The sequence below is a fragment of the Thermobia domestica genome, chromosome 14 (genome assembly GCF_964235325.1).
Source record: "Thermobia domestica chromosome 14, izTheDome1.hap1.1, whole genome shotgun sequence".
Lineage (NCBI taxonomy): Eukaryota > Metazoa > Arthropoda > Insecta > Zygentoma > Lepismatidae > Thermobia > Thermobia domestica.
The window spans coordinates 58145468-58170508 of record NC_137467.1 but is presented as its reverse complement, the minus strand read 5'-3'; the positions used below and the strand labels follow the sequence as shown (position 1 = coordinate 58170508).

At 36.8% G+C, this 25041-nt stretch overlaps 1 protein-coding gene across 1 annotated transcript in view; it reads right to left on the bottom strand.

Annotated features, from left to right (window-relative positions):
* The window catches only part of LOC145669684 (uncharacterized), an 824581-nt gene that overhangs the window by 286723 nt on the left and 512817 nt on the right, over window positions 1-25041 (bottom strand). Inside the window, exon 5 of the mRNA XM_081737956.1 lies at window positions 13855-13979. Within this exon, the coding sequence (XP_081594082.1) occupies window positions 13855-13966 (112 nt within the window). The 5' untranslated portion in view covers window positions 13967-13979. The remainder of the gene's footprint in view (window positions 1-13854; window positions 13980-25041) is intronic.

Sequence of the window (25041 nt, the reverse complement as noted above, 5' to 3'; positions counted from 1 at the left end):
GTATATTGGTTCAAAATTGAAAAAAAAAAAGAGAGAGACAAAAATATTTGCTTATGTTGATCAATTGATCAATTCCAGTGTTTCCTCCGCAAATTAATTACAGTAATTCATATGTAATTTACGTACATTTCATATGTTATTAATGGCTGAAGCAGGGCGCTTTAACTTAAAGCGCCCTGGCTGAAGTATTTTTTTTTTTTTTTGGTACTTCTGTCTCCTCCTATTATACTTTGACTGTTGCGATTTTGTACCCTGTGTTAGAACCTTCAGTCTGTTTACTGCACACTGAATTTCATACATTTTGGCAGGAAACTTGATGCGCTTTTCGTTGAAACTTCAACAGATATTTCAGACAATTATCTATTCGTAAACGTTATAATTTGTTTGCTTAGTGTTGTTCAATACTAATGCTCTCTTAAATGTTTTCCAGTGAACTATGGAACCATTATGACAACGGAGAAGAAAGGTCAACCAATATAGTGAAGGGCTGGCATTCGAAGTTTAATAAAAGGCTGACAAAGGAACATCCGAATATGTTTACCCTTGTCCAGCTTTTACAGCAAGAGCAGAACGAAAATGAAAGATCAGTGATGCTTCTAGAAGTTGGGAAGAAACCAAGAGAACAGAAACTAAAATATAAGCGTATTCAGCAGAGAATCAAGTCCTTGCAAAGTAGATTAGAGTCGGGTCAATTGGATTTAATTTCCTAGGTAGACGCTGTTGCTTACAGTTTACATTTATAACAATGAAGGTTGTGTGTGGGTTTAGTATGTGTTTCGAAGTTTCGAAGTTTTGTTCTCTCTCAAATTGAAAAGATATATATGTGACTTTAAGAAGTTAAAACTGTATTTCGTTTCCGATATTTTAATTTGTTATTCTAGGGCAAACTTTGTTCTTCTAAAGTTTCCTTTGTAGATATTTGGAAGTATTTATCTCTAATAAATTGTGTAATCATTTTACTCAACGTAATTGCAGTGTTTTGCTTTTTACATTATACCGGACACTTTCCCTACATTTCTTATACTAAAAATGATTTTTTAGGGGTATTTGGTCACATGAAACAATTCGTTTCACTCGCGTGTTCAATCTAACTAACTAACCTTCACTGGTGCCTTGAAGTTTTATTAAAGAGTTCTTGAATGATATTTGAAAATCAAGGGGAAATAGGTACTAATAAATTTCCCTCAAATCTAAATATCTCTTTTTTGTGTGAATTATGCAGAACAGCAATTCCTGTTCTGCCTAAAGATAAGATTAAATCAAAATGCGTTACAAAGTGCTGGAGGGTCATTAGGCAGAACAGGAAGACACCGTTTATTTTATATCGATTCCAAAAAAATATTGATTTTATGTAGATTTTAACATCTGAGATTTTTAACTACAGACCAGTCTCCAAATTGTCACTTGTCCAAATATTAGTAATGCGCTGAGGTGTAGGTATAGATTAGCAGCGCATTACACAGTTATAATTCAACTCGCCGTGCAATACTTATCAACGCTGTTGATATTTGTGGTTCAAATTTGGTTTTACGATGCCCCTACTTCTTATATCATTTACTGTAGTACTCTGGAGAGCTCGACAGTCACGTGTCATGAGGCAATGGCGAGAGAACCCCATGTTGCATCTCACCAAGTGAAGTGTGGCGTAAGGAGAGAAATTACAACTGCAAGTTTTATTTACAATGCTCTAAAAAATTATATAAAGTCATTTAGACTCATTTTTTAAAAATTAGTTTTATTATCAAATCCATGTATCTAAATGATTAGCGAATATGAGTTTGGTGTAAATGGTCCTTTGTTCAATTCCCAGAGGAGTCACAGAAGTTCCACTGTGATGTAAGAAGATAGCTACTCTAAATTAAACTTGGTGCTTCGTTCTGACCAAGTGACTTACGTGCATGCCTTCTGTGCGTGTGTTCATGGGTTCGATCACCCATGGAGGTACATGCCTCGGATGAAAACTCTAGTAATGTGTCGGATGTACCACTATCGCTATCCCATTATCCCAAAATACTCAGGCTATCCTTAATGAGAAAAGTAATCAGGCTCACTATCCTCAACAAAAAACCCTGGCTCACTATACTCAATGAAAAAGGCTCACTACCTCAATGTCTTCGCGAGCGCAAACTAATCTCAATGAGGTTCACGATACTCACTTGAGATCGGGATCGCTATCCTTAATTAGACACGCGTTAGCTAAATCTTGCGTTCATTAACGCTATTGGGCTTGCGCTCAGTAAGGGATCAGGCTCGCAGTTTTCAATGAGTCTCGCATTCGCTCAGACACGGGGTTTGGCTTATCATTCTTATAAAACTTGTGCTCACAAGCTCTCGTGCTCATGTACTGACCTTGAATCACATTGAGCCGGGAGTCCGGCTTGCGAATTTGATTATGTGTGATTTTATAAAGCTTTGGTACTGCAAAAGCAAAATTCGAAAAAGTCTACTAAAGAGAGTTAACGAGGATCACAAGAAATTACAATTTTCTCTGGTAGATGTCAACCGCTGGAGGATATCTGCTGCCATCTAACGACGCGACACGTAACTTCTGGTGTCATACGAGATACTATTATACATCTTGCTTCAATAATAGAAAATGGGATATGCAAGTATAGCCACTGCTAAGGCAACCATTATCAGTTAAGATGTTAAAAGATAGACTCCATTAACGAACTCAGCGGAGATAATCGCTCACATTATCTTTTGTAACAAACAGAATTTTAAAAAATCGCTTTCATTCAAGAGTTATTGTTTGAAGTAACGGAAATGTTACAATCACCGTTACCAGTTAACATATTAACGAATTGATTCTATTAACGAACCCCACTTTCATTACACCAGTTCATTCAGTTATCATAATCACCGTCTCCTTTAGCTTAGCCGGCATAACCATGGGACGTAAATCTTAAAGATTTCATTTCATTTTTCATTTTTCGGCTGAGATAATCGTTCTAGCTGTCTATTGAGGAAAAAGAAATTCAGAAGTTCGCTTTCGTTTAAGAGTTGTCGTTTGAAGTAACGAATGGGTGACAGTTAGCGTTACCCGTTAAGATGTTAACGGATTGAATGCATTAACATACTCGGCCGAGATAATCGATTTAGCTGTCTATTGCAAAAAAACAATTTAAAAATTCCCTTTTGTTCAAGAGTTATCGTCTGAAGTAACGAATGGTTAATTCACCATTACCCATTAACATGTTAACCGATTGATTCGTTAACGAATCCGGCTGAGATAATCGCTCTAGTTAGCTATTGCAAATAAATAACTAAAACAGAATTTAGAAATTCAATTTCGTTCAAGAGTTATCGTTTGAAGTAACGGAAGGAATAAAGTTATCGTTACCCGTTAAAATGTTAACGGATTGCTTCCATTAACGAACTCGGGCGAGATTATCCTTCTAACTAGCTATTGCAAGAATAAATAAATTAAAACAAACATAATTTAAAAATTTGCTTTCGTTCAAAAGTTGAAGTAACGTTTGAAGTAACTATCGCTATCGTTTGAAGTAACGGACGTACGTTCTAATATTACAATCCTATACAGCAAACTTGCATTATTGAATTGCAATTGAAGTTAAAACCACTGAGAACACAATCAGAAATGAAAGCATTGTGATCCTATGTGATGATTACGTACTATATCCACTCTTTCGTGATCTACTAAGCCCGGCGGCAGCTTAGTTTAGTACGGTATACACCACCATATAATCAACCCCCCCCCCAAAAAAAAAAGTGAGCCATTACATTTCTGAACTGAAATAAGAACAGAAAAACTATGAGTGCTTTTTAAATAAGTACAAAATACTCTGTTACGTAAAGATATTCACGTCTTCTTTGCTACTGAAAATGTAAACATTAAAGAAATGGAGCATTCCACAACCGTATATAATTATCATAAATTAATATTTACAGAATATATAATATGACGAAGTAATAAAAGAAAAATTCGAAGATGAAGAGTGTATTATCTGAATATAAGTAAATATGTATTTTGTAATGCTTTTATTGTATTACAAGAAAAACTATTGTTTAATTTTACAAGTCATAATTAGATATGTTAATTAAAATGAATTATTTCTAAGTACTTGTACAACTTGTTAACATAGGCACTGATAAAAGCATAATCATCTTTGCTAATTTACAATTTCATTCTTCTACATTACTGCATCTTTCCAAAAATAAAAAAAAAAATAAAAAAAATAGAATATATATATATATATTTTTTAATCTATAGGTCTCTTCATATACCCTTGCAGCTGACAACGTATCATCCTTCAACAAGTCGACATCTTTTCCATAAGACCATTCAACATCAGTTTCCTGTTGCCTTTTAACCACACCAGAATTAACAAACGACCATAAATTCTATTAATACAAAACCGTTAATATCATTCAGTATAGATTACGATTACCGTAAGTTAGACTTTCGTAACTATTAACTTTATTTTTAAAAAAATTGCGTGTGACGTAGTCCCACACGTTTCTAACTAATAATAAAAGGAAAATTAAATAATGCTGTTGCGAGATAAAAAAAAATATATATATTTCCGACGAGGAAACATTACAGGTAGTATAGACTGCTTTAAAATAATAATAATAATAATAATAATAATAATAATAATAATAATAATAATAATAATAATAATAGTAACGAAACTGTATTGTTGCATCTAACGCACTTTTTCCATATGCATCACCTTACATACACGGTGATGTTATTATTAGAGTTACAACAAAATGTAAGAGGGAAAACCATCTCCAAATATGTTGTTTTCAATCTAAAGTGTGAAGGATTTTTTTTTTTTAATTGGACGAGCTGTTTGGGCTGTACGCTCTTTATACGCCCAATGTTCAATGAAAATGCAAAGTTGACATTACCTGGACCCACAACCAAAGGCGCAAATCTGTCTTCAACATTGGGAGGGACGGGTAAGATGGTCCCGTAGGGGAACGTGGGGCATAACGGGGTAGGGGGGCATAACGGGGTATCGGTATTTTTCGAACTGTAATTTACTGTAATCTAGCGATAAGTATCTAAACAAGTTTCTCAAGGACGAAGGGCTGTCACGCTTGAGTAGCGTTCTTATCAGTCGAAAAGGAACAGTGCTATGTGTCAGTTCTTTGTTTTCGTGCTGTGGCATATAACCATTGGGATTTTTCTTTTGTCAAGATAAGGCAAGTTATTTATTGCACACTTTTAAACTATTGATATGTTGAAAGAATATTTCTTCTGTGTTTGTTGTGTATTTTTGAGGTTTACGGATTGTAGGTTATAACAGAGATACTCGTTGATTTAACACTACAGCTCATCTGGGGCAAAACGGGGTGGGGCAAAACGGTATTGTAACCTCCCCATTTTGCCCCATTACCCCATTATGCCCCGTAAGAGTATGGATTGTGTAGTTCACTACCAAGCTTGAAACATTTCTTGTTAATACTGGGATTGCATAAGGTCTTGTTTGCTGTCATCACACATATAAAAGGAAATGAACGATGGAAACTTGGGAGGAAGAAAAGATGAAGGAGGCCATCGAGAGTGTAATACGTGGTAAAATGGGATATTATAAAGTTCCCCGACAGTTCAACGTTTCCTAGACTATGCTGGAGCGGCTTTGTAACAAGGAACGAGAAAACCTTGGATCTTTCCAGAAACAAGTGGGATATTTCAAGCCTGTGTTTACCTATGAACAGGAGTACGTGTTAGTAGATTATTTAGTGAAAATGGAAAGGCGACTTTTTGGTCTAACTGGCAATGAACTGAGAGAATTAGCGTTTTAATTGGCAGAAAGAAACAAAATTCAACAATTCCCTTTCAATAAAGAAGAAAAAAGGTTGGAATTGACTGGTTAAGAGGATTTATTAAGCGTCACCCTGAAATAACACTTCTTAAACCAGAATCTACATTAGGCGCTCGCGCGATGGGGTTATCTATCTTTTATTTCCTCGTCTGAATTTATATATAAGGTTCGAATACGCAGTTTTGTTTAAGTTTTTCATACTCAACTTCAAAATCTGTTTATGTTGATTTGATGTCAGGAAATATTAAGATTTAAGTGACAATAATTCGATGTAATCTGCATAAACTTTGTAGTACAATTCCTAATGATCACATTTTTTTCTTTTTCTTAATAGTGCCTAATTCAGAATTACCTTATGCTTTTTGAAGTAATTATCAGCATTTTTTTTTTAAAAAAAAAGAGTACTCATCTTTTGTTATATGTGATTATTGAGCCTAATAAATATTTCATAAAATTCAAGTTGTATAATAGTAATCATATATTGTTGTTTTATAATGATAAGTCTATATTAGAGCTGGATATTATAGATGTAATACTGTACGGGGCAGTATGGGGTAGGGGCATAATGGGGTTGACTGAAATCCAATGTTCCATTATGCCCCACGTAGGGGGCATAATGGGGATAAGAGCCATTTTTGGAATAAGCTAAGCAAAAAGGTCCAAAACAATATATTTGAAAGGATTTGCTGGTTGAAATATTACAAGAAATGTTCAATGTGTCTACCACAAAAAAATTACTGCAATTGAGATATTGGCTACCAATTTAGAAAAGCAAATATCTTAGCTTCCCCATTATGCCCCACGTTCCCCTATATATATATATATATATATATATATATATATATATATATATATATATATATATATATATATAAGCGATGTTCAAAATATTTATGAAGTTGAAAAACAATGCTGTGAAGGATCAGGGGAGCAGAATTGTCTTCAGTGACGAATTTAGGAGGCTATCGGGCTCATTCTCCCCTCGAAATAATTTGTTAGTTTTACGCATTCCACGTACAACAATAATCCTTCTTACCATTTCTAAGAATGTCATTGACTTTCCATTTTCTTATGCTTTTTGTTTAGAAATAATACTGTATTTGTCAAATTTCATTCCATGTAAGAACTGCGTCCTTAATTGTTCTTTCTGTCATCCTTTCTATTTTTCTGTTTCTTTTTCTTGACGTTACTACTTTCATTTCGCCTATCGTACTTTATCCACCGTTGTCAGTTGTGATTCAAGTTGGCCGTCATCAGTAACACCAAAACTAAGAGGAGTTGATAAGCGAAACTAGTGTTCCACACCAACATGCGCGGATATCAACATGACAGGACTTTAGTTATTATAACAAAGGAACAATTATATCGTTTAGTTATTTTTAAAAGAAGGAAATGTTTGAATTAAAGAAAATCAAAACGGGGGAATAATTAGCCCGGGAAATTAGGACGGCCAAGAGGATGCTTTCTTTTTCTTGTATGAATAGAATTAAGGGTTAGATTCACTTTTAAATTTTTGTGTCATATCATATAGGATTTATCGATCTGTAATTCTTGCCATTATAACTTCAATTTGTGCATAAATTAAAATATATTTAATTCTCAAACTCAGGTGGGCAATTGCCCACTTCCTTCCTTGTATTGGGCATAGCCCTCAAAAGAAAATCCTAAATACGCCATTGGTTGTCTTCAACATTGGAAGGTGGGCAGATTTGAGGCTTATTCTAGATAAGGGAGATGAAATTCATATTACGGTAGATGAATCTGATCAACTGTTGTAGAGTATATTATATATTAGGTGATGTAGATGAAGTAGTAGTACATATCAGTATTACAAATCACTGCCGTGAAAACATTCTGAAATCTGAATACATGCATATTTATAATTTGTATGTTTCTAATTAGGCATCCACAAAGATCCACGTTAAAATTGTTTTATAGTAATATAATAATATAAATGACGACTTCCCCAAAACTATGAAGAAAGAATATCAATTATGTGTGACGCAACAATACTCTTTGAGCAAAATGATTATAATCTCAATAACATTACAGGAATCGTTTCAGAAATCTGACGCATGTCATACTGTTTACTTAACAGATGTAACCTTAAGATTATAGAGAAAAATATTCCAGCAATTGAATTCTTTTCTTTGCTTACGAAACATCCTCTCTCAAAAGAAAAATTGGGACACGCGGAAATAATACGTAGGAACAAACCATGCTTCGAACTAGCAGAGAAGAGAAAACAGGCAAAATTACGTTGGCTACAAAATCCGAATGAAGTAACTACACAAAATTTCGTAGACATCAGGCGAGGAACTTCCAAAACTTTTAGAACAAAAAAACGCGATATTTTGAAAGCTAAAATTTAGGAACTTGAAGATAGTAAAAATAAAAACATTCGGGACATGTATAAAGGGGTCAACGAATTTAAGAAAGGCTATCAACCTCGTTCTTATATATGAAAGAAAGCTGATGGAACAGTTCTCACTGATACAGATAGCATTTTAAATAGATGGAAAGATTTCTTTGACGATTTGCTTAACACGCAGCCAAAAACTAATGTGCGTCGAGAAAGGAAGATACACACGGCAGAATCATATATTCCAGAACCCAATCGAATAGAAGTAAAACTCGCTATAAAGAAATTAAAGAAACACAAATCTCGGGTGCAAACGAAATTCCGGCTGAGTTAATTTTAGCTGGAGGCAAAAAATTGTGGAACAAGATACACAAACTCATTCTCCTTATCTACAACAAGGAAGAATTGCCACAAGAGTGGGAAGAATCAATCATTGTTCCAATTCACAAGAAAGGCGACAAAACTGACTGTAATAATTATCGAGGCATCTCTCTTCTGTTAACATCCTACAAAATCCTTTCAAACATTCTATTAGCAAGAATGAGCCGATACGCAGATGAAATGTTTGGAGATTATCAGTGTGGATTTAGACGAAATCGATCAACTATCGACCAAATATTTACCATTCGCCAAATACTCGAAAATAAGCGGGAATACAGTAGTCCGGTACATCAACTATTTATTGATTTTAGAAAAGCTTATAACTCGGTTAGGAGAGAAACATTGTACAACGTTCTTACAGAATTTGGAATACCGAAAAAGCTAATTAGATTAATTAAGGCATGTTTAAATGAATCCCAAAGTAAAGTCAGGGTAGGAAAAGTTTTGTCCACGAGCTTTCACGTTAAGAATGGCCTGAAACAAGAAGATGCGTTGTCGTCATTATTATTCAACTTTGTCCTGGAATACGCTATAAGGAAGATGAAGGATAGCAACCAGGGCCTAGAGCTGAATGGTGTTCACCAGGTTATGCGTACGCTGATTATGTAAGTTTAGTAGGGGTTGATATGAGAAAAATAGAAAGAAATGCAAAGGTCTTATTAGACACGCTTGCATGGACATGAGTTTAGAAGTAAATGCAGAGAAAACTAAATACATGGAAGTGCGTCTGGACCGTAATACGGCAAATTATGTATGTGTTAAAATATTAAATAATACTTTTGATAAAGTGGATACTTTCAAACATCTAGGATCAATATTAACAGACGAAAATCATATTCACGAAGAAATTAAATGTCGACTAAAAACAGGGAATTCGTGTTATTATTCAGTTCAAAACCTCTTGTCGTCGCGAATTCTGTCGAGGGATTTGAAGCTTAAAATGTATAAAACGATAATCATACGCTTACTGAGTACAGAGCATAGACTGAAAGTATTTGAGAACAAGATCCCGAGAGAAATATTCGGACCAAGAGGAACGGGAATGGGGAATGGTGGAAACTTCATAACGACGAACTACGTAAATTATATGGCTTACCAAACATTGTTAAGGTCATCAAGTCTAGGAGGCTTAGGTGGGCAGGACATGTAGCCAGGATGGAAGAAAGTAGGAATGCTTTCAAAGTGTTAGCGGTAAGACCAATCGGAAAACGACTATTAAGAAGACCTAGGCGCAGATGGGAAGACAATATTAAGATGAATCTCGCAGAGATAGGAATACAAAGTAGAAACTGGATCCAGTTGGCTAAGAATAGAAGTCAGTGGAGAGCTTTTGTGAACGCGGCATTGAACCTCCGAGTTCCATAGGCTATAGAGTTTGTTAGCTTACGAAGCATGAGTAGATGCCTAGGCTGATACTACAAATAGATTAAATGCGCATTTACTGAAAAGATGGGTTCTACTGACATTGGATAGTCTATATACTCTTCGTGTGCTAGGGCCTAGGGGAGAGGATGAGATAAGATTTCATATGAGGTTACGTCACGCACGCACGCCTTCATTTTCATTATAAATGGGAAAGCCAAGAGAAACAAATTTCATCTAACTTTCCTTTGTGGCAGTCGGACACAACTCATCACAGTTATCTGCAAAATGCACTTTTCAAATCGGCACTTTTCAAATCGGATTATTGGGAGAGCCTCTAGTTCCAATGTTGGGGGGGACATGTCTCCCCATTTCCCCGGAATTTGTGCCCGTACCTACAGCTGAGACAACTTTCCACCATGAGGAGAGGGGCATATCCTCCTCTGGCATTTATTGCAATTTGTGCCCAAATAGCGGAAGTGGAATTAATACATATTGATGAGACTACTAAACTCACTACAGCACGAAGTTCAGTTTGAAATACTACAGAATACGATTCTTTTTTAAAAAAAATGGAAAAGCCAAGAGAAATCAATTTCATCTTACATTCCTTTGGGGCAGTCGGACACAAATCCGAAAAAGCGCTTTTTAAATCAGATTATTGGGGGGGACAGTCCCCCCCAGGTCCAACATTGGGGGGGACATGTCCCCCTCGTCCCCTCCGGGATTTGCGCCAGTGCCCACAACGTACGTGAATAAAGTTACTACTGTCTTTTAAGCTAACGTGTCGATGGCCATCCCCCATTTCAAACAGTTAGTTTCGTTGAAGATGTGTACAGAAAGAGCTGCCTACTAGACAAATGTCGAGGCTGCCTTGTCTCAGAATGGTGCAGTAAAAGTATCGCCTTATATCTCACCGCGAAAACTCTTGCTTCGTCTCGTGTCATGAACAGTGGCGTCGGGGAAGGGGGTATTTAGCTACGTATTTTCGTTATCAGATATCCAAGCGAAGATACAAACTAAAAAATATCGATTCTAGGAGGTCCAAGTAAACTTTCTTTTTGGGGGGCGCGAGCCTCCTGATTCCTTTCTGAATCAGCGCCGACGCTCGTGGGCAAGCCCATTACAGAAATTTCATTAATTTTGAAGTTACTATTTTGACATAAGACCACACACCAATAAAATTAAATATTAATTGTGCATTACTTTACCTCTGTGGAGGATTTTAGTTTCTTGGAAGATTCATAGGAATTAATAGTGCATTACATTACGAAAGTATTAATTTAACGTAACATTTAGCAAAAACGCAACTCATAAAACTGTAATAGATTTCTTCAAATTATTGTAAAATTAAAAAAAAAAAAAAATGAAAATACGTTGTAAAACTCAACGAACAGTCGTTAGATTAGGTTCTTTTCTCTCTCTCTCTCTCTCTCTTTTTTTTTTTTTTTAATAACATAAATTGAAGTAAATTGTACTGTTTTCATATCGCACACGATTACTGTACATAAAATTGTATATCCCAATCTTCCGCCCAAAGGTATATCAATGGAACGCCTTATCCTCTTGCTCATGTCCTTGTCTTATGGAAGCTATTTTCGCGCCTATCTTAGACTTCTAAACCCTATTATCATGTGATATTCAGTTACAATTATCATAATTTTTTGAGTCAATCCCTGATAAAAGATAAGAGATGTTGTCGGTTTGCCGTAATGTCGTTGATTAGCATAGCAGATATGTGCTCAGTTTGCGAGTGTATTCCAAGCTATAGCTTAAACATGCTTAACAACTAGTATCTTCAGGACTACATGACCTAAAACTAGTCTGATCATAGGGTAATTAGAACTGTAGCTTCAGAAAGGGCTTTTGTAAGTCACATATTATGATCACGATCAGGATATATATATACAGGGTGGTAAGAAACTATCTAAACAAACTTCGGGAGCTGGTTCCCAACTCCGAGACTAGCAGAAAAAGTCCTCTGGAACTTTGGTCAGTGAGGGATAGTTTCGGCGATATGAAGTGCCGAAAGCGTGGGAAAAATGAGCTTCAGAGGACTGTAATTCAAAAATAACGCAACGTAGAGAGTGTGGTTTAGAACATAACACTCGAAGTCATACCTGCTCGATTGAAAAATGTATGTTTCAAACCTCCGCAAGATGTGTGCGATGGATTCCCCAAAGGAACATGGAAATTACTTGCCAGGTTATAGGGAATCCATAAGTTTCTTTGAGTTCCTTTGAAACATACAATTTTCAATCGAGCAGGTATGACTTCAAGAGTCATGTTCTAAACCGCACTCTCTACGTTGCGTTATTTTTGAATTACAGTCCTCTGAAGTACATTTTCCCCACGCTTTCGGCACTTCATATCGCCGAAACTATCCCTCACTGACCAAAGTTCCAGAGGACTTTTTCTGCTAGTCTCGGAGTTGGGAACCAGCTCCCGAAGTTTGTTTAGATAGTTTCTTACCACCCTGTATGTATAACTCGATGGCCTATGGAACCCGGAGGATCAATGTCGCGTTCACAAAAGCTCTCCACTGACTTCTATCCTTAGTTAACTGGGTCCAGTTTCTACTTTTTATTCCTATTTCTGCATGGGTCTCTGCTTCGATCCCAAATCCCACCAAGCGGACTTTGTGTAGACAAACGCTGTTTGTGTTTCCTTGGGATTTCTTCGTTTCCTTCCAATTTCGTTATTCCTTTATTATCATCCATCTCATCATCACTGTCTCCCTTAGCCTCAGTGTAGAACGTTAAATTAAAAAGAATAACCTACAACGGAAGTATTAACAGTGAAAGAAAGGTTCTACCGAATCATGTAGGGGGTTATTGTCTTAAAGATACTTTTTTTTTCAGTGTAAATATATATCCAGCGTATACTTTAGCATATGAAAGGAGGAAATCTGATCTTTATATATTCATCTGCCGAAGAAAATATCTTGCATTAGGCCCGCTCGGGCTTGGGTTCGTTCTACAATGGGTTCATGCTCACTAGTTTCGCGGGGATTACGCGTGTTCCGGTTCACTTCTCTCAATTCAGCTCGCATTCACTCGTGTTCCGTCTCACACGGGCTCACGCTCATTTACTAAGAGTCTTCATCCCGGCGAAATTAAAAAACCGCTAATTTTACAATAATTATGTGATATCTTTAAATAGATAAAAGATAATTGAAATATGGAACAAGAGCGCCCTAGACAATATTATTTTACATAAAAAAACCGTTATCACGACTCACTTATCTGCTTTCGATTTCGAGCCATTTTGAAAATCGGCATTTATTTTCGCGTTTCTAAACAGCTGAAAACGGAAAGCCACTAGGTGACTTGTGATAACGGTACCTCACGCAAAATAATATTGTCTAGGGCGCTCTTGTTCTAAATTTCAATTATCTTTTATCTATTTGAAGATATCACATAATTACTGTAAAATTAGCGGTATTTTAATTTCGCCAGGATGAAGATTCTTAAGCCCGAGTCAAGTGCGACTCTTGAACTCGCAAACCTAGAGGTCGCGGGATTGGTCTCTGCCTTGTATTATACAGACAAAACGAAAGGATTTTCGTATAAAGAAAATTGGTCAAGGAATGCAGTTTAATGTAGTTTAAAATAAATAAATTCCAACCAGTGACCTGCATTCAATAGGATATCAAAGAAGAGCGGTACATTGCATATGCGTCCGTATAATAAAGGTATTGAAATTAAGTGTCAAATGTTTGAACGAGGATACAACTTCAGTACTTGAGGGTTGCCCATGAGAGGACACAAGACATCACTTCTACATGACCTTCACTCATTTTCGAAACGAGACAGCCTCATCTATCATTTGATATTAGCAGGACATATCTCTGTATAATAATAATAATAATAATAATAATAATAATAATAATAATAATAATAATAATAATAATAATAATAATAATAATAATAATAATAGTAATAATCTTACCATGGCGACTCATTTCTATTTCGTGAGGGTCGAGTGGGGAGGATTCTCGTACGCAGGCCATTAGGGTGAGATGGTGGGACCCAGCTCCTCCATGATCTCGACTTACAGCCATTTCTTCAAATTATCTGCAATGACAAAAATTAACAATTTACATTTAAATACAATTATTAGAATTCGAATTAGAAATATGTTGTAATCAATGACAAGTGTTTGATACCTCAACAAGTCATCTAACATACAAGAATGAAAATCCATCAGAATTTCTAACACACACACACACACAATTATATATATATTATCCTAACAAGTTAGATAACCGTTAGCAACAAGCCTATTCATTGTGTAACATACCCACCAGGATGAATGTACGTATAATAATTCATAATTTACAAGTAATAACATTAAAAGACATTGATTATGGTAAGTCAAGAACTGGGTCTATTGAAAAGTTGAATTACTAGCAACACCACTGAATCAGTGATTGAAGATATCAGAACAATGATGACAATAATTATTAATATCGATGGAGTGCTCTACGAGAATTTTCAATTAAGATTAATAATAATTACAATTTAGCGTCTCTTTCAGCCAGATTGACAAAAAGACTCATAAAATGCTTCATGCAGAGTATTGTATTATATAGATCAGAAACATAGATATTACGCAAATATAAGGAAAAAACGAGTGCAAGCTTTCGAAATGTGGGTGTGGGGAAGAATGTAGAGAATTAGCTGGGTTGAGCGGAAAACGAATGAGAGGGTGTTAGAAATGATGGAGGAAAAAAGAAGAATTTTAGATATTATTAAGAAGAGGAAGATAAACTGGTTGGGCTATTGGCTAAGAAGGAACTGCATCATCAGGGATGTGCTAGTCTGTATGGTGGCAGGAAAAAGAGGGAGAGGAAGGAGACTACAGTTAATGAATGATATCAAAACAGAAAAATCGCACATGAAGACGAAGAGATTAGCAGAAGATCGGGGAGCACGAAAGCTTCTCAGTTGCGGCAAGTAATCTGCCAATAATGGCAGAATACCTAAGGTAAATACAAGAGAATTTCAATTGCCAACAAATGCCAACTCATTTCCATTATTATTTTTTAATATGGAGCAACGATATTCATAATAATTCCGTCAAAGTCAAGAAAGGGATGCTGAAACTTTACTCAAATTCAATCAGAATTATACGATGATATGTATCTACCACTTCCGGTGTTAATAATAGGATAACCATAGAGGTGGGAAAATATAACAACGAGAAATATTATAGCCTATCCAAGACTGTTTCATGAGTTGGAGAACTCGACACTAGAATCATTGACAAAGGTTAAAAGCAGATATTCTCTTTGTGAAGACGTAAGTCAGTAAAATTTAAAGACGATATACTACGTCATGAACTTTAGTGGGGATGAATAGCTCTGAGCTTAGAACTAAATACAAATTTTGGGAACAAACAATTTGGAGGAACGCTGTCGTGATAGCTGACAGTACGGCAGAAAATAAAATTTATTCGAACTGAGGGTATACACAATACAGCATTTGTAAAATAAAAAAGGGGGAGTGTGTTTCCGTATGGTCATTCCTCTATTTTGAATACTGTTTATTTATTTTGTGAAACTTGTGAAATATAGCGAATCTATACTTAAGATTTTGAATTGAGAGACACTGTAATTTCTCTCTGTGGCACGAGATGGCGGCAGAGTTTACTCTTCTTTCAACTCCTTTCCGCTTGCAACACCACCTACCAGCAAAGAGCTGAAACTCTTAGTTTGCTTGTCTATATCGTATACATTCCATTCTCAAATGGCATTCTTTCTTTCCTCATGTAATTGAATGCAGCTCAGAATCTCATTATAAATTTATAAGAGAGCATATCAAGAAAAGCTTTAGTATACGAGAGTACATTAAATGTCAACGTAACCACTCTTAAACAATTACAAGAGAATATAATCACACATATTTCTTGATTAGCCAGAAAGTTGATTTTCACACTCGTGCCAAAAGCAATGTAAAACTTATTTTCTAATGAGTGACGCACTACTATACTACATGATAATTGGCATATACATGTATGAAACTGAAATGATAATTTTTTAAAAAAGGCTTCGAAAATATTTTCTTTTTTCAAATAGCCACATGTATTAGTAGGTGTCTTACTAATTAGAATTTAACAAGCGTACTTGCTAATTTAAATTCATCGTTCGAATGTGCAAATACTGAAATGAATAAAGAGTATAATTATTCAAACTTTTTTGATTTATTTTTACTATATTAATATATATTATCCAATCATTGGCGTCAGCAGTACATAAACTTTGGGGGGAAACAGGCTACCGGGGTACTAGGGTGAATACAATACCCCAGGAAAACGGGGGTCCGGGGACCCTCCATCGCTAAATAAAAAATAGTCTTCGTACATTGCATTTTACAACATTTTTTTACTTAAAAAGCAAACAAAAACTTTAAAAAATTGTTTTATTTTTATCTTTGATAGATTAGTTTTTTTTTTTAAGACACACACACACAGACTTTACAGTTTGTTAGCCAAACAGTAAAATTCAACCTTGTTTTAATATTTTAGTTAAATTTAAATTATACCAAGTGCATGTCAAAAAACAAAAACAGAAAAAAATAATGATAAAAGTTAGTGTGAAGTGAATACTCAGAAACAATAAAGTTTCGAGAACAGGTTTTAAGCCTACAAGCCTACAACTAACGTAAATGAAGCTCAACAATGTATAGTTAAAAAAAAAAAAAGAAAAAAGAAAATTATGCTTATTTCTCTCTTTTTCCCCTTTCTTTTTAGCTAAAGTAAACTCACTTCGACGCTCGCTATCTAAACAAAAAGGGCCTTATGCAGAGTCGTTTCGAGGTATGATTAGCGTCATATTAAAGGCCTGACTACGGCCGGAAACCTATGTTAGTCGAATTCTTTAGTATGACACTAATCATGCGTCAGAACGACTCTGCATAAGGCCTAAACAGTTTGTTACTTTACAGTCTACTCCACCTTCACTTTCACGGGGCCAAAAACTAACTGCCTTTTCTCACAATTGAAAACAAACTTTTGCGCTTGTTTTTTCATATCCACTTTGTCTAACATTGTTTTGTGAACATAGCAAACTACTACAGTATGCGGCAAAACAAACAGTACTGAAATTCACGTATGGATGGCGCACATTTGCAAAGTATGAGCTGTGAGCGCCACACGCGTGCTCAGTCGTGTGTGGACCAGTGATGCTAGATTGAGGGAAATTTTCCGCGGCGTAGGGAGATTTAGCAAAGAAATTTTTATGGAGAAAAAAGGGAGACTTTACGAATATGAGATAAAATGTAGGGAAATTTAGCCTTTCAACAAATATGTTACTAAGCACTGCGGCAATATGACGAAAGACGGTGGCATTCTTTCCATAATCCCACACACTTTATTTTCTCACAAGCCTTAGGCGGTCTGGCTTGGGGATGTCATTATACAAGATAACATTGAAGTAATAACAGATCAAAAGTACAAAAGTACGTGGAGTGGAGATATAAGCACAGTATAAGAATCCATAGATACGCAATAATGCTCTCTTTAAAATACTATATATATTATGGTGAACTAAAATGAGGGAAATTTTATCTTGAAACGGGAATTTTTGAGCATTCCTGAGGGAAATTTTATCTTTAGAACCTAGCATCACTGGTGTGGACTAGCGTAGTGTGCAATTGGCGCAAGTATAATGTTACTTACAATACAGGAGAAGGTGTTCATTCACGAGCAGTTTCTGCTCATACGGTATGGATCAGCATCTCACTGGAGGAGATGAGCGCCCACGTCTACTGTATTGCTCTGGAGCTATAGCATATGAACATGAAGTCTTCATCAGTAACATATGGTTCAGTGATGAAAGCCATGTGTACCTTGATCGCTACATCGATCGACAGTTGATTATTGATCAATTCTTGCATCATTTGCGTGGTTTTTGCCGCACCGAAAATCTGTCGTTACAATAACAATGGATGCAGCAAGAAGGGGCTACTGCTCACTGAGTCACTGAGTCATTTGTCCTTCTGCCCACGAGAGTTTGGACATCCCTTGACTTCCCGTATCCCGAGAGATTGATGCTGATCCGCACCGTATGAGCGGAAATAGTGCTCGTGAATGAACACCTTCTCCTCTGTTGTAAGTAACATTATCTTTGCGCTAATTGCACACTACGACTAGTCCACACACGACTGCGCACACGTGTGGCGCTCACAGCTCATAACACGTTCCATCTGTGCGCCATCCATACGCGAATTTCAGTACTGTTTGTTTTGCCGCATACTGTATATGGTTGAACCTCTTTTGGGTTACAGTTGGGTAATACTGGAGATATTTCTTGAAATATTGGAGGGGACAAAATATTAGGGGGGCATGTCCCCGGTGGAATTGACGCCTATGGATCCAATCACCACGAACAGTTTATACCTGCCCTACTATTCCATCCTTATGACTATAGATATGCCAGATTCACTTAATCCCTAGTCTTCCGTTGCAAGCGCTGCTATCGGCTGAAGGTATTCCACTCACTTTCTCTCACTTAGCAACAGCTGAACCCTTATTGGCTCAACGCGTGGGTGTGAGTGTTAGTTCACATTTTTGCCACGGCTCAAGACATTTTGGCAGCACAATAGCACACCCGCATTCAATGCAGGGCTACTGGGTTGGATTCCCAGTGAGAACCCATGTGGTTCGAATCTGTGTGTGTGTGTGTGTATTTACTATTAATTGTACTTTGATTACTGCTTTAATTAAATAACAAAAGAAACCTATAAAACTGTAGAATTTATTAATAGAATAGGAAAAAAAAATTCAAAAGAATTCATATGTTGAGTTACGTTATGTTATGTTATATGTTATGTTATATGTCAGAACGAAATTAGAATATGTATCAACTGACGGTTTCGAAAACGCATACCCATAAACAATGTCAGAAACTTGAACGAATCCAAAATAAATTTACCAGATTTCTCATATACGGTCAAAGATTCAAAATTTGAACACAACTCGAATCTATTAGCTAACCATCATTAAAAAACGGGGTTGGAATTTCTTTCAGCCTAAAAGCTACCGAGTTTTTTTTTTTTTTTTTTTTAACCAACCTAATAATACACAATAAAGCCCAAAGAAGACCGCATACAAAAGTATATTTCGAAAATTGGACTGAAATGATAACCTTACTGTGATTATAATTATTTTCTTCAATCCTGTTTCTCAGTACACGCATAGTATAAAAATTGACTTACAATATATATATTTAACAGATCTCCAAACCAGAATACCATTGAAATGGGAATAATGCATAACGAATTTTGTTCGCGTTCGATCAAATTTACTGTAACGGTATTCAACTATAATCTGGAACAAATAGCATTGCGACTACATTCCGTTCGTTTCTGTAGTAGGTACTCGTGTATTAGTACAAGCAAATACCTCATTATACCGTAATCATAGGTATTCTGTCATTATTGGCAGGTCACTCGCTGCAACTGAGAAGCTTCCATGCTCCACGGTCTTCCGCTAACCTCTTCGTCTCCACGTACGATTTTTCTGTTTTAATATCGTCCATTAATTGTAATTTCCTTCGCCTCCTCCTTCCTTTTCCTGCCACCATACCCTCGTTCCTCATGATACAGTTCCTTCTTAGCCAGTGTTTCAACCAGTTCATCTTCCCCTTCTTCCTTCACCATTTCTAACGCCTTCTCACAGGGCCGGATCTAGGGTGGGGGGTCAATTCGGGGCATTTGCCCCGGGGCGCAGCTGGTTGAGAGTATGTAGGGGGCGTCATTTTGATGCAAAATTGGGAGAAATTAGGGCAGATATACGTCTTTGCCCTGGGCGCAATATTTCTTAGATCCGGTCCTGCCTTCTCATTCGTTTTCCTCTCGATCCAGCCAATTTTCTCCATTTTCCTCCACACCTATATTTCGAAAGTTTCCAGTCGTTTTTCATCATTCTCCCGTAACGTCCACGTTTATGACCCATACAGTACAATACTCCACATAAAGCATTTTATGAGTCCTTTTCTCAACTGTTTCTTCAAGGTTCCACAAAATAGTATTTTCTTTCTCCTAAAGCCTTCTTTCACCATTCCTATCCTTGCTTGTATTTCTTATTCACATTTCATATCATCACTAAATAATACTGCCCACTTATTGAAAACTAATAATCTATTCTATTTTCTTCCCTCCTACAAGTAATAAAATTTCTTTCTTCATGTGTAAGTTATACACATCAAACACGCCTCACTTAAAGAAAAAGAGAGAGAGAGAGAGAGAGAGAGAGAAAGAAAAGAAAAGAAAGAAAAAAATCAGAAACAACGCTATAATTAGGTAAACTCTCTATATAAAAGTCAAATGTAAAAACGTTTCATGGCTATCTTCCCCTAGACTCCTGAACCGATTTTGATGATTTTTGGTATATGAGAAGAATATGGATTAACTTAATTTTTTTCGTATAAGTTTTCTCGAAAGGTGAACCTTGTAGGGAATATAGGATATTCAAAAATATATGTCAAATATACAGTATCTCACGAGTCCGTTAAGTTAGAAAGACGAAACTCGGCATATAATCTCGTTAAAAATAGTGCAAGTGGAAGCATATCCCAGTGTTCTTTCAAAATTTCCTTTGTAAGGAGAGGAGGGGCATTTTCTATATAAATTAAAATTACGATGTTTGGCGGCCAGCTCCTACCAAATTTAATAATTTTTAGTACATGAGTGAGTAATGACTTAATTTAGTTTTTTTAATCACATTATCGCCATGGGGGTGACAGTGGAAAAGGGGTTATATAATTGGTACCGATGTTTAATGCACAATTCATAATTTTCGGGGTCGCGGAGATGAATAGTGACACTCTCGATGCCATATAAGTACACATTTATCCCCCATTTGCATGGGGAGGAAAGCAATAAGGGGAAGGGTTTACAAGTTAAAATGAAATCTTTCAGTTTAACGTCCCACGATTATGGCTAAGGGAGACAATGAATAAGGCAAATAAATGCTTATGGAAGAATGTTTGGAATGAGAATGTGGGAGGAAACGGGAGTCCTAAGAAAACCCATGATCGCGATGTTGTCCACCACAAACTTCCTTAGCCGGAGATTGAACCAGAGACCCCACGCACCAGACGTAAGTGCTTAACCACTGAGCCACCGTGCCCCCCCCCCCAACAAAAATAATCGAAAATGACCGATATTCGTGCGCAAATCATACTTTTCGGGGTTACTGACTGTGAGATAAATAGGGGTCTAGTGATACTTCTAATGCGCATTGAGTCTACGTTCAGCACCATCCAGTGTAGGTAGTGGTGGTGAAAAGGTGTGTATGTGGGAAGGGGGTGACATTACGGACTTCTATCACTATAATTTCATTGAAATGTGTATCATAAAGGGGAAGGGGTTCAAATGCTTTCGTTAACCTATCCTCCCCGTATACAGAACGGAAATTTCACCTAGTTACATAGAGACAAAAACTAAAAACACTTGCATTAAAAAGGAGACCGGAAAACTGATGAATTATTCTTGTCTAGCATCTGGCGAAGTATGTGACATATCACACGATTATCGCACGTTACAAGGGTCCATTAATCGTAAAATCTACTGTACGAAAGTAAATTTTCAACTGGAAATGAGGTATTTTTTTAAAAAAGAAGCTTCCAACATTTCCGTTCCTTAAAAACGTTGATTTAATAAAGCTTTTATATTTTTAACCTCTCGCTTCTGACTTTGAGGCAGTAATCCAGGAGGCCTATTTGTGTACTGTAAGGCTATTTCTTTCGATGAAAACTACAGAAATTTTTAGTCAGGATGGCTGGCCAGAGATTTGAATCCTAAGTGTAATAGACTTGATCGTTACTCTACAAAATTGTTTACTTCCTTCTTTCTATAAAAGTAACCAAGAGAGTTCTGTCGCTTTTTCACCCACCATCTTCGAACATTGATATGTTACCTAAGATGTACCTGGAGAATCAAAAATAGTCCCATCAGCATTGATGACCTTCTGCCAACGTTCTGGAAGGCCATGAATTCCATCACGGTAGAACTTGGCGGGCCGTGAAGCAAAGAAAGCTTCAACTGCATTTTGCATCTCTACTAGGGATTTGAACTGGTGTCCTCTCACGTGATTGACGAAGAAATGGAACAAGTGATAATCGGATGTTGCAATGTCCGAGCAGTATGGCAGATGCAATAGTTTCCCATCCAGGGCGTCGAATGATGTCCCGGGCCATCCTAGCCACGATTCAGAAGTGCTGGCTCTAGAGTTTTCAGTTTTTCTTGAATAAGGCTCAACTGTACACAACCGCATTGATGCTCTAACCATCTGGTAGCAGTTCTCGATGCACGATGCCACAAGCAGTCCACCAAACACAGGAAACACAGACGAGGACCTTCTTCAGTGCTGGTTTCGGCTGTTTTGGAACAGGCTCATGAGATGCTAACCAATAATGAAGGCGCCGTGGAGTTTCGTAGAGGACCCACTTCTCATCACATATCAACACCCTGTCCAGAAATGGCTCCTTCCTCAGACGAGACAGCAAAGAAACACAGGTCTCTGATCGCGTTACCTTCTGCCCCGGAGTTAAATTATGTGAGACTCATCGATCCAACTTGTAGTCCTTCCCAAGTTGATGGAGGTGCAGCCGAATGGTTTATCCACTCAAGACTGAATTGTAGTCCCAGATCCTCACATGTGTGGCCACTGTTCGCCTCAATTGCTGCCTTAAAATCTTCATTTTGTACATATGTTGGTCTTCCGGCACGTGGTGCGTCTTCGAGTGTTTCGTCACCGTCCTTAAACTTGTTAAACCACCGCTACACTATCCGCGTAGTCACGACAATCTCAAAAAAGGCCTAGAACTCCTCCGTGGCTAAGCGGTTAGCGTACGCGCCTTTGGCGTGGGAGGCCCGGGTTCGATTCCTGGCGGGAGCTCATGTGGTTCGGATTCCACGTTAATCAGTAGGTCCACGTCTCATATAGCCTCGCTGCTGAACGGGACGTAAAACTCAAAATCAACTCAACTCAACTCAAAAAAGGCCTAGCATATCTTCCGTCGTTTGACCATAGTTCGAACTCGTACAGCATACAAACCATTATGACGCTCTGTGAAGGTCCCATGTTCACTTACACAAGCTCACGGTGTAACTGAACTGCCGCAACCAGGTAGTATGTTGAATATACCCACACCAACAACTGACCTTTGCCTTATGTCCATTCCCATTCAATTCACGATGTGAGGAACAATGGAGCACAGTCCTCGACAAAAAGCGACAGAACTTTTTTGGTTACCCTTATAGAAATTGAAATATAAGCGTGCGCCAATGGCGCAAAGTATGTTCCACGAAACACGCATGAGGCTTCACAGATTTTCTTTGTTTGCACAAGGGAATTAAATAGTTTCATTGGTATAATAGAACATGAATGTTTAAATGGTATTTTAATTAGGTATACCGGCTTTAAATGGTCGTATAAAATTTAATAAAAACTCAATTTTGCCCAATTAAAACGAAAGCAGTCGATTTTTCACAATTCTGTTAAAAACCCACACAATAGTTAATGACTTTGTATTTACAATTCATAAATTGTACGTACATAACATACTGCGTAGGCGAAAGCTCTTTAATGAGACTAAAACTAATATGACGCAATCTAAGACAGGAAATTAAAAAAAAAAAAAAAACTGGTTTCTACTTCAAGAAAGGTAGAAACAATTATCTTCAGCATTCTCCAATATTAAGAATTTGCGCTTCCTTGATCAATATTGCAAAACATAAACAGTTCGTTGATGTATTTGAAACAGCAAAAGAATTCAAAGAGAAATGTATTAATTATGTATGTATGTAATGAGTCAGGACACTGTAATTGGATGTAACGGCAGTAATGTACATTTCAATAAAAAAATAACTACAGTATAACCTTGAAGTTCAAAAGGGGCATAGATCTCCAAACCAACCAACCAAGAGCACAAGCTCTTTTATAAATACCTAATTCTCATAAAAAAAATTTACTAATTTCAGTCCTAGTTTCAGTTGCAGAGGACTATCCTCGTCATGTCAAAATGAATAAATAAATTTATCTAGACCCTATATAAGTAAAAATGAAAATGACTATGTTTGTGACTTGATAACTCTTGAACCACCCGATCGATCTCAATCAAATTCTCAACATGGATGAGGTTCGGATCTGGGATAATTTTTTTATTATTTTACTTTGACGGTACAAGTTAGGGGAGAAGAGGGGAAATATATAAAGATGACCGAAAATGACCGTCGAATCCATCGTTTCCGGGCTCGCTAAGATGAACAATGATACTTCGGATGTCGTTTAAATCCAAATTCACCTGCAACTTGGGGAAGGGGAGGGGGATATATCTATCTATCTATCTATCTATCTATACCGTTGTGTGTGTGTGTTGATCGAAAATGACCGATATTAATGCAGAATCCATAGTTTTGGGTGTTCCTGAAATGAACAGTGACACTTCTGATGCGGTTTAAATTCAAATTCAGCCCTGCAAATTAGAGGAGGGGAAGACATATAAAAATGATCGAAAATTACAGATATTAGTGTCGAATCCATAGTTTTCGGGGTCGCTGAGATGAACAGTGACACTTCCTACGGCGTTTAGATCCGAATTCTGCCCACAATAATAATACAAGTATTTAATTTTTATTTATATAGATTACTTCTTATTTTCTGATTTTTCACTATATTTCCTTTGTTTCTATTGATTTGAGAGCGCTTCAGTAATAGTAAGAAGAGACTGACTAACGGAACATGTTACTAATTTTTCTTATTTTAACCCATCAAAGCGGGTAATTGATGTTAGTAAAAAATAAAATAAGATAAATTGTTCAGTTGTACGAAAGTTATTGATTTAAAACTTGGTGTGATATTTTGTCAATTAATTAGGGATGGTATCGAGACGAGACGAGACGAGACTTTGTACAGTCTCGGTCTCGTCTCGGTTGATAAATAACGGTCTCGGTCTCGGTCTCGTCTCGAGTAAAAAATTACCGTCTCGGTCTCGGTCTCGTCTCGGTCAACAGATGCTTGTCTCGATCTCGGTCTCGGTCTCGAGTACCAAGTCTCGGTCTCTTCTCGAAAGTCTCGAAATAAATAATGTGAAATTAAAATAGTGAAAGTATTATTCTCGTACAGTCTGTC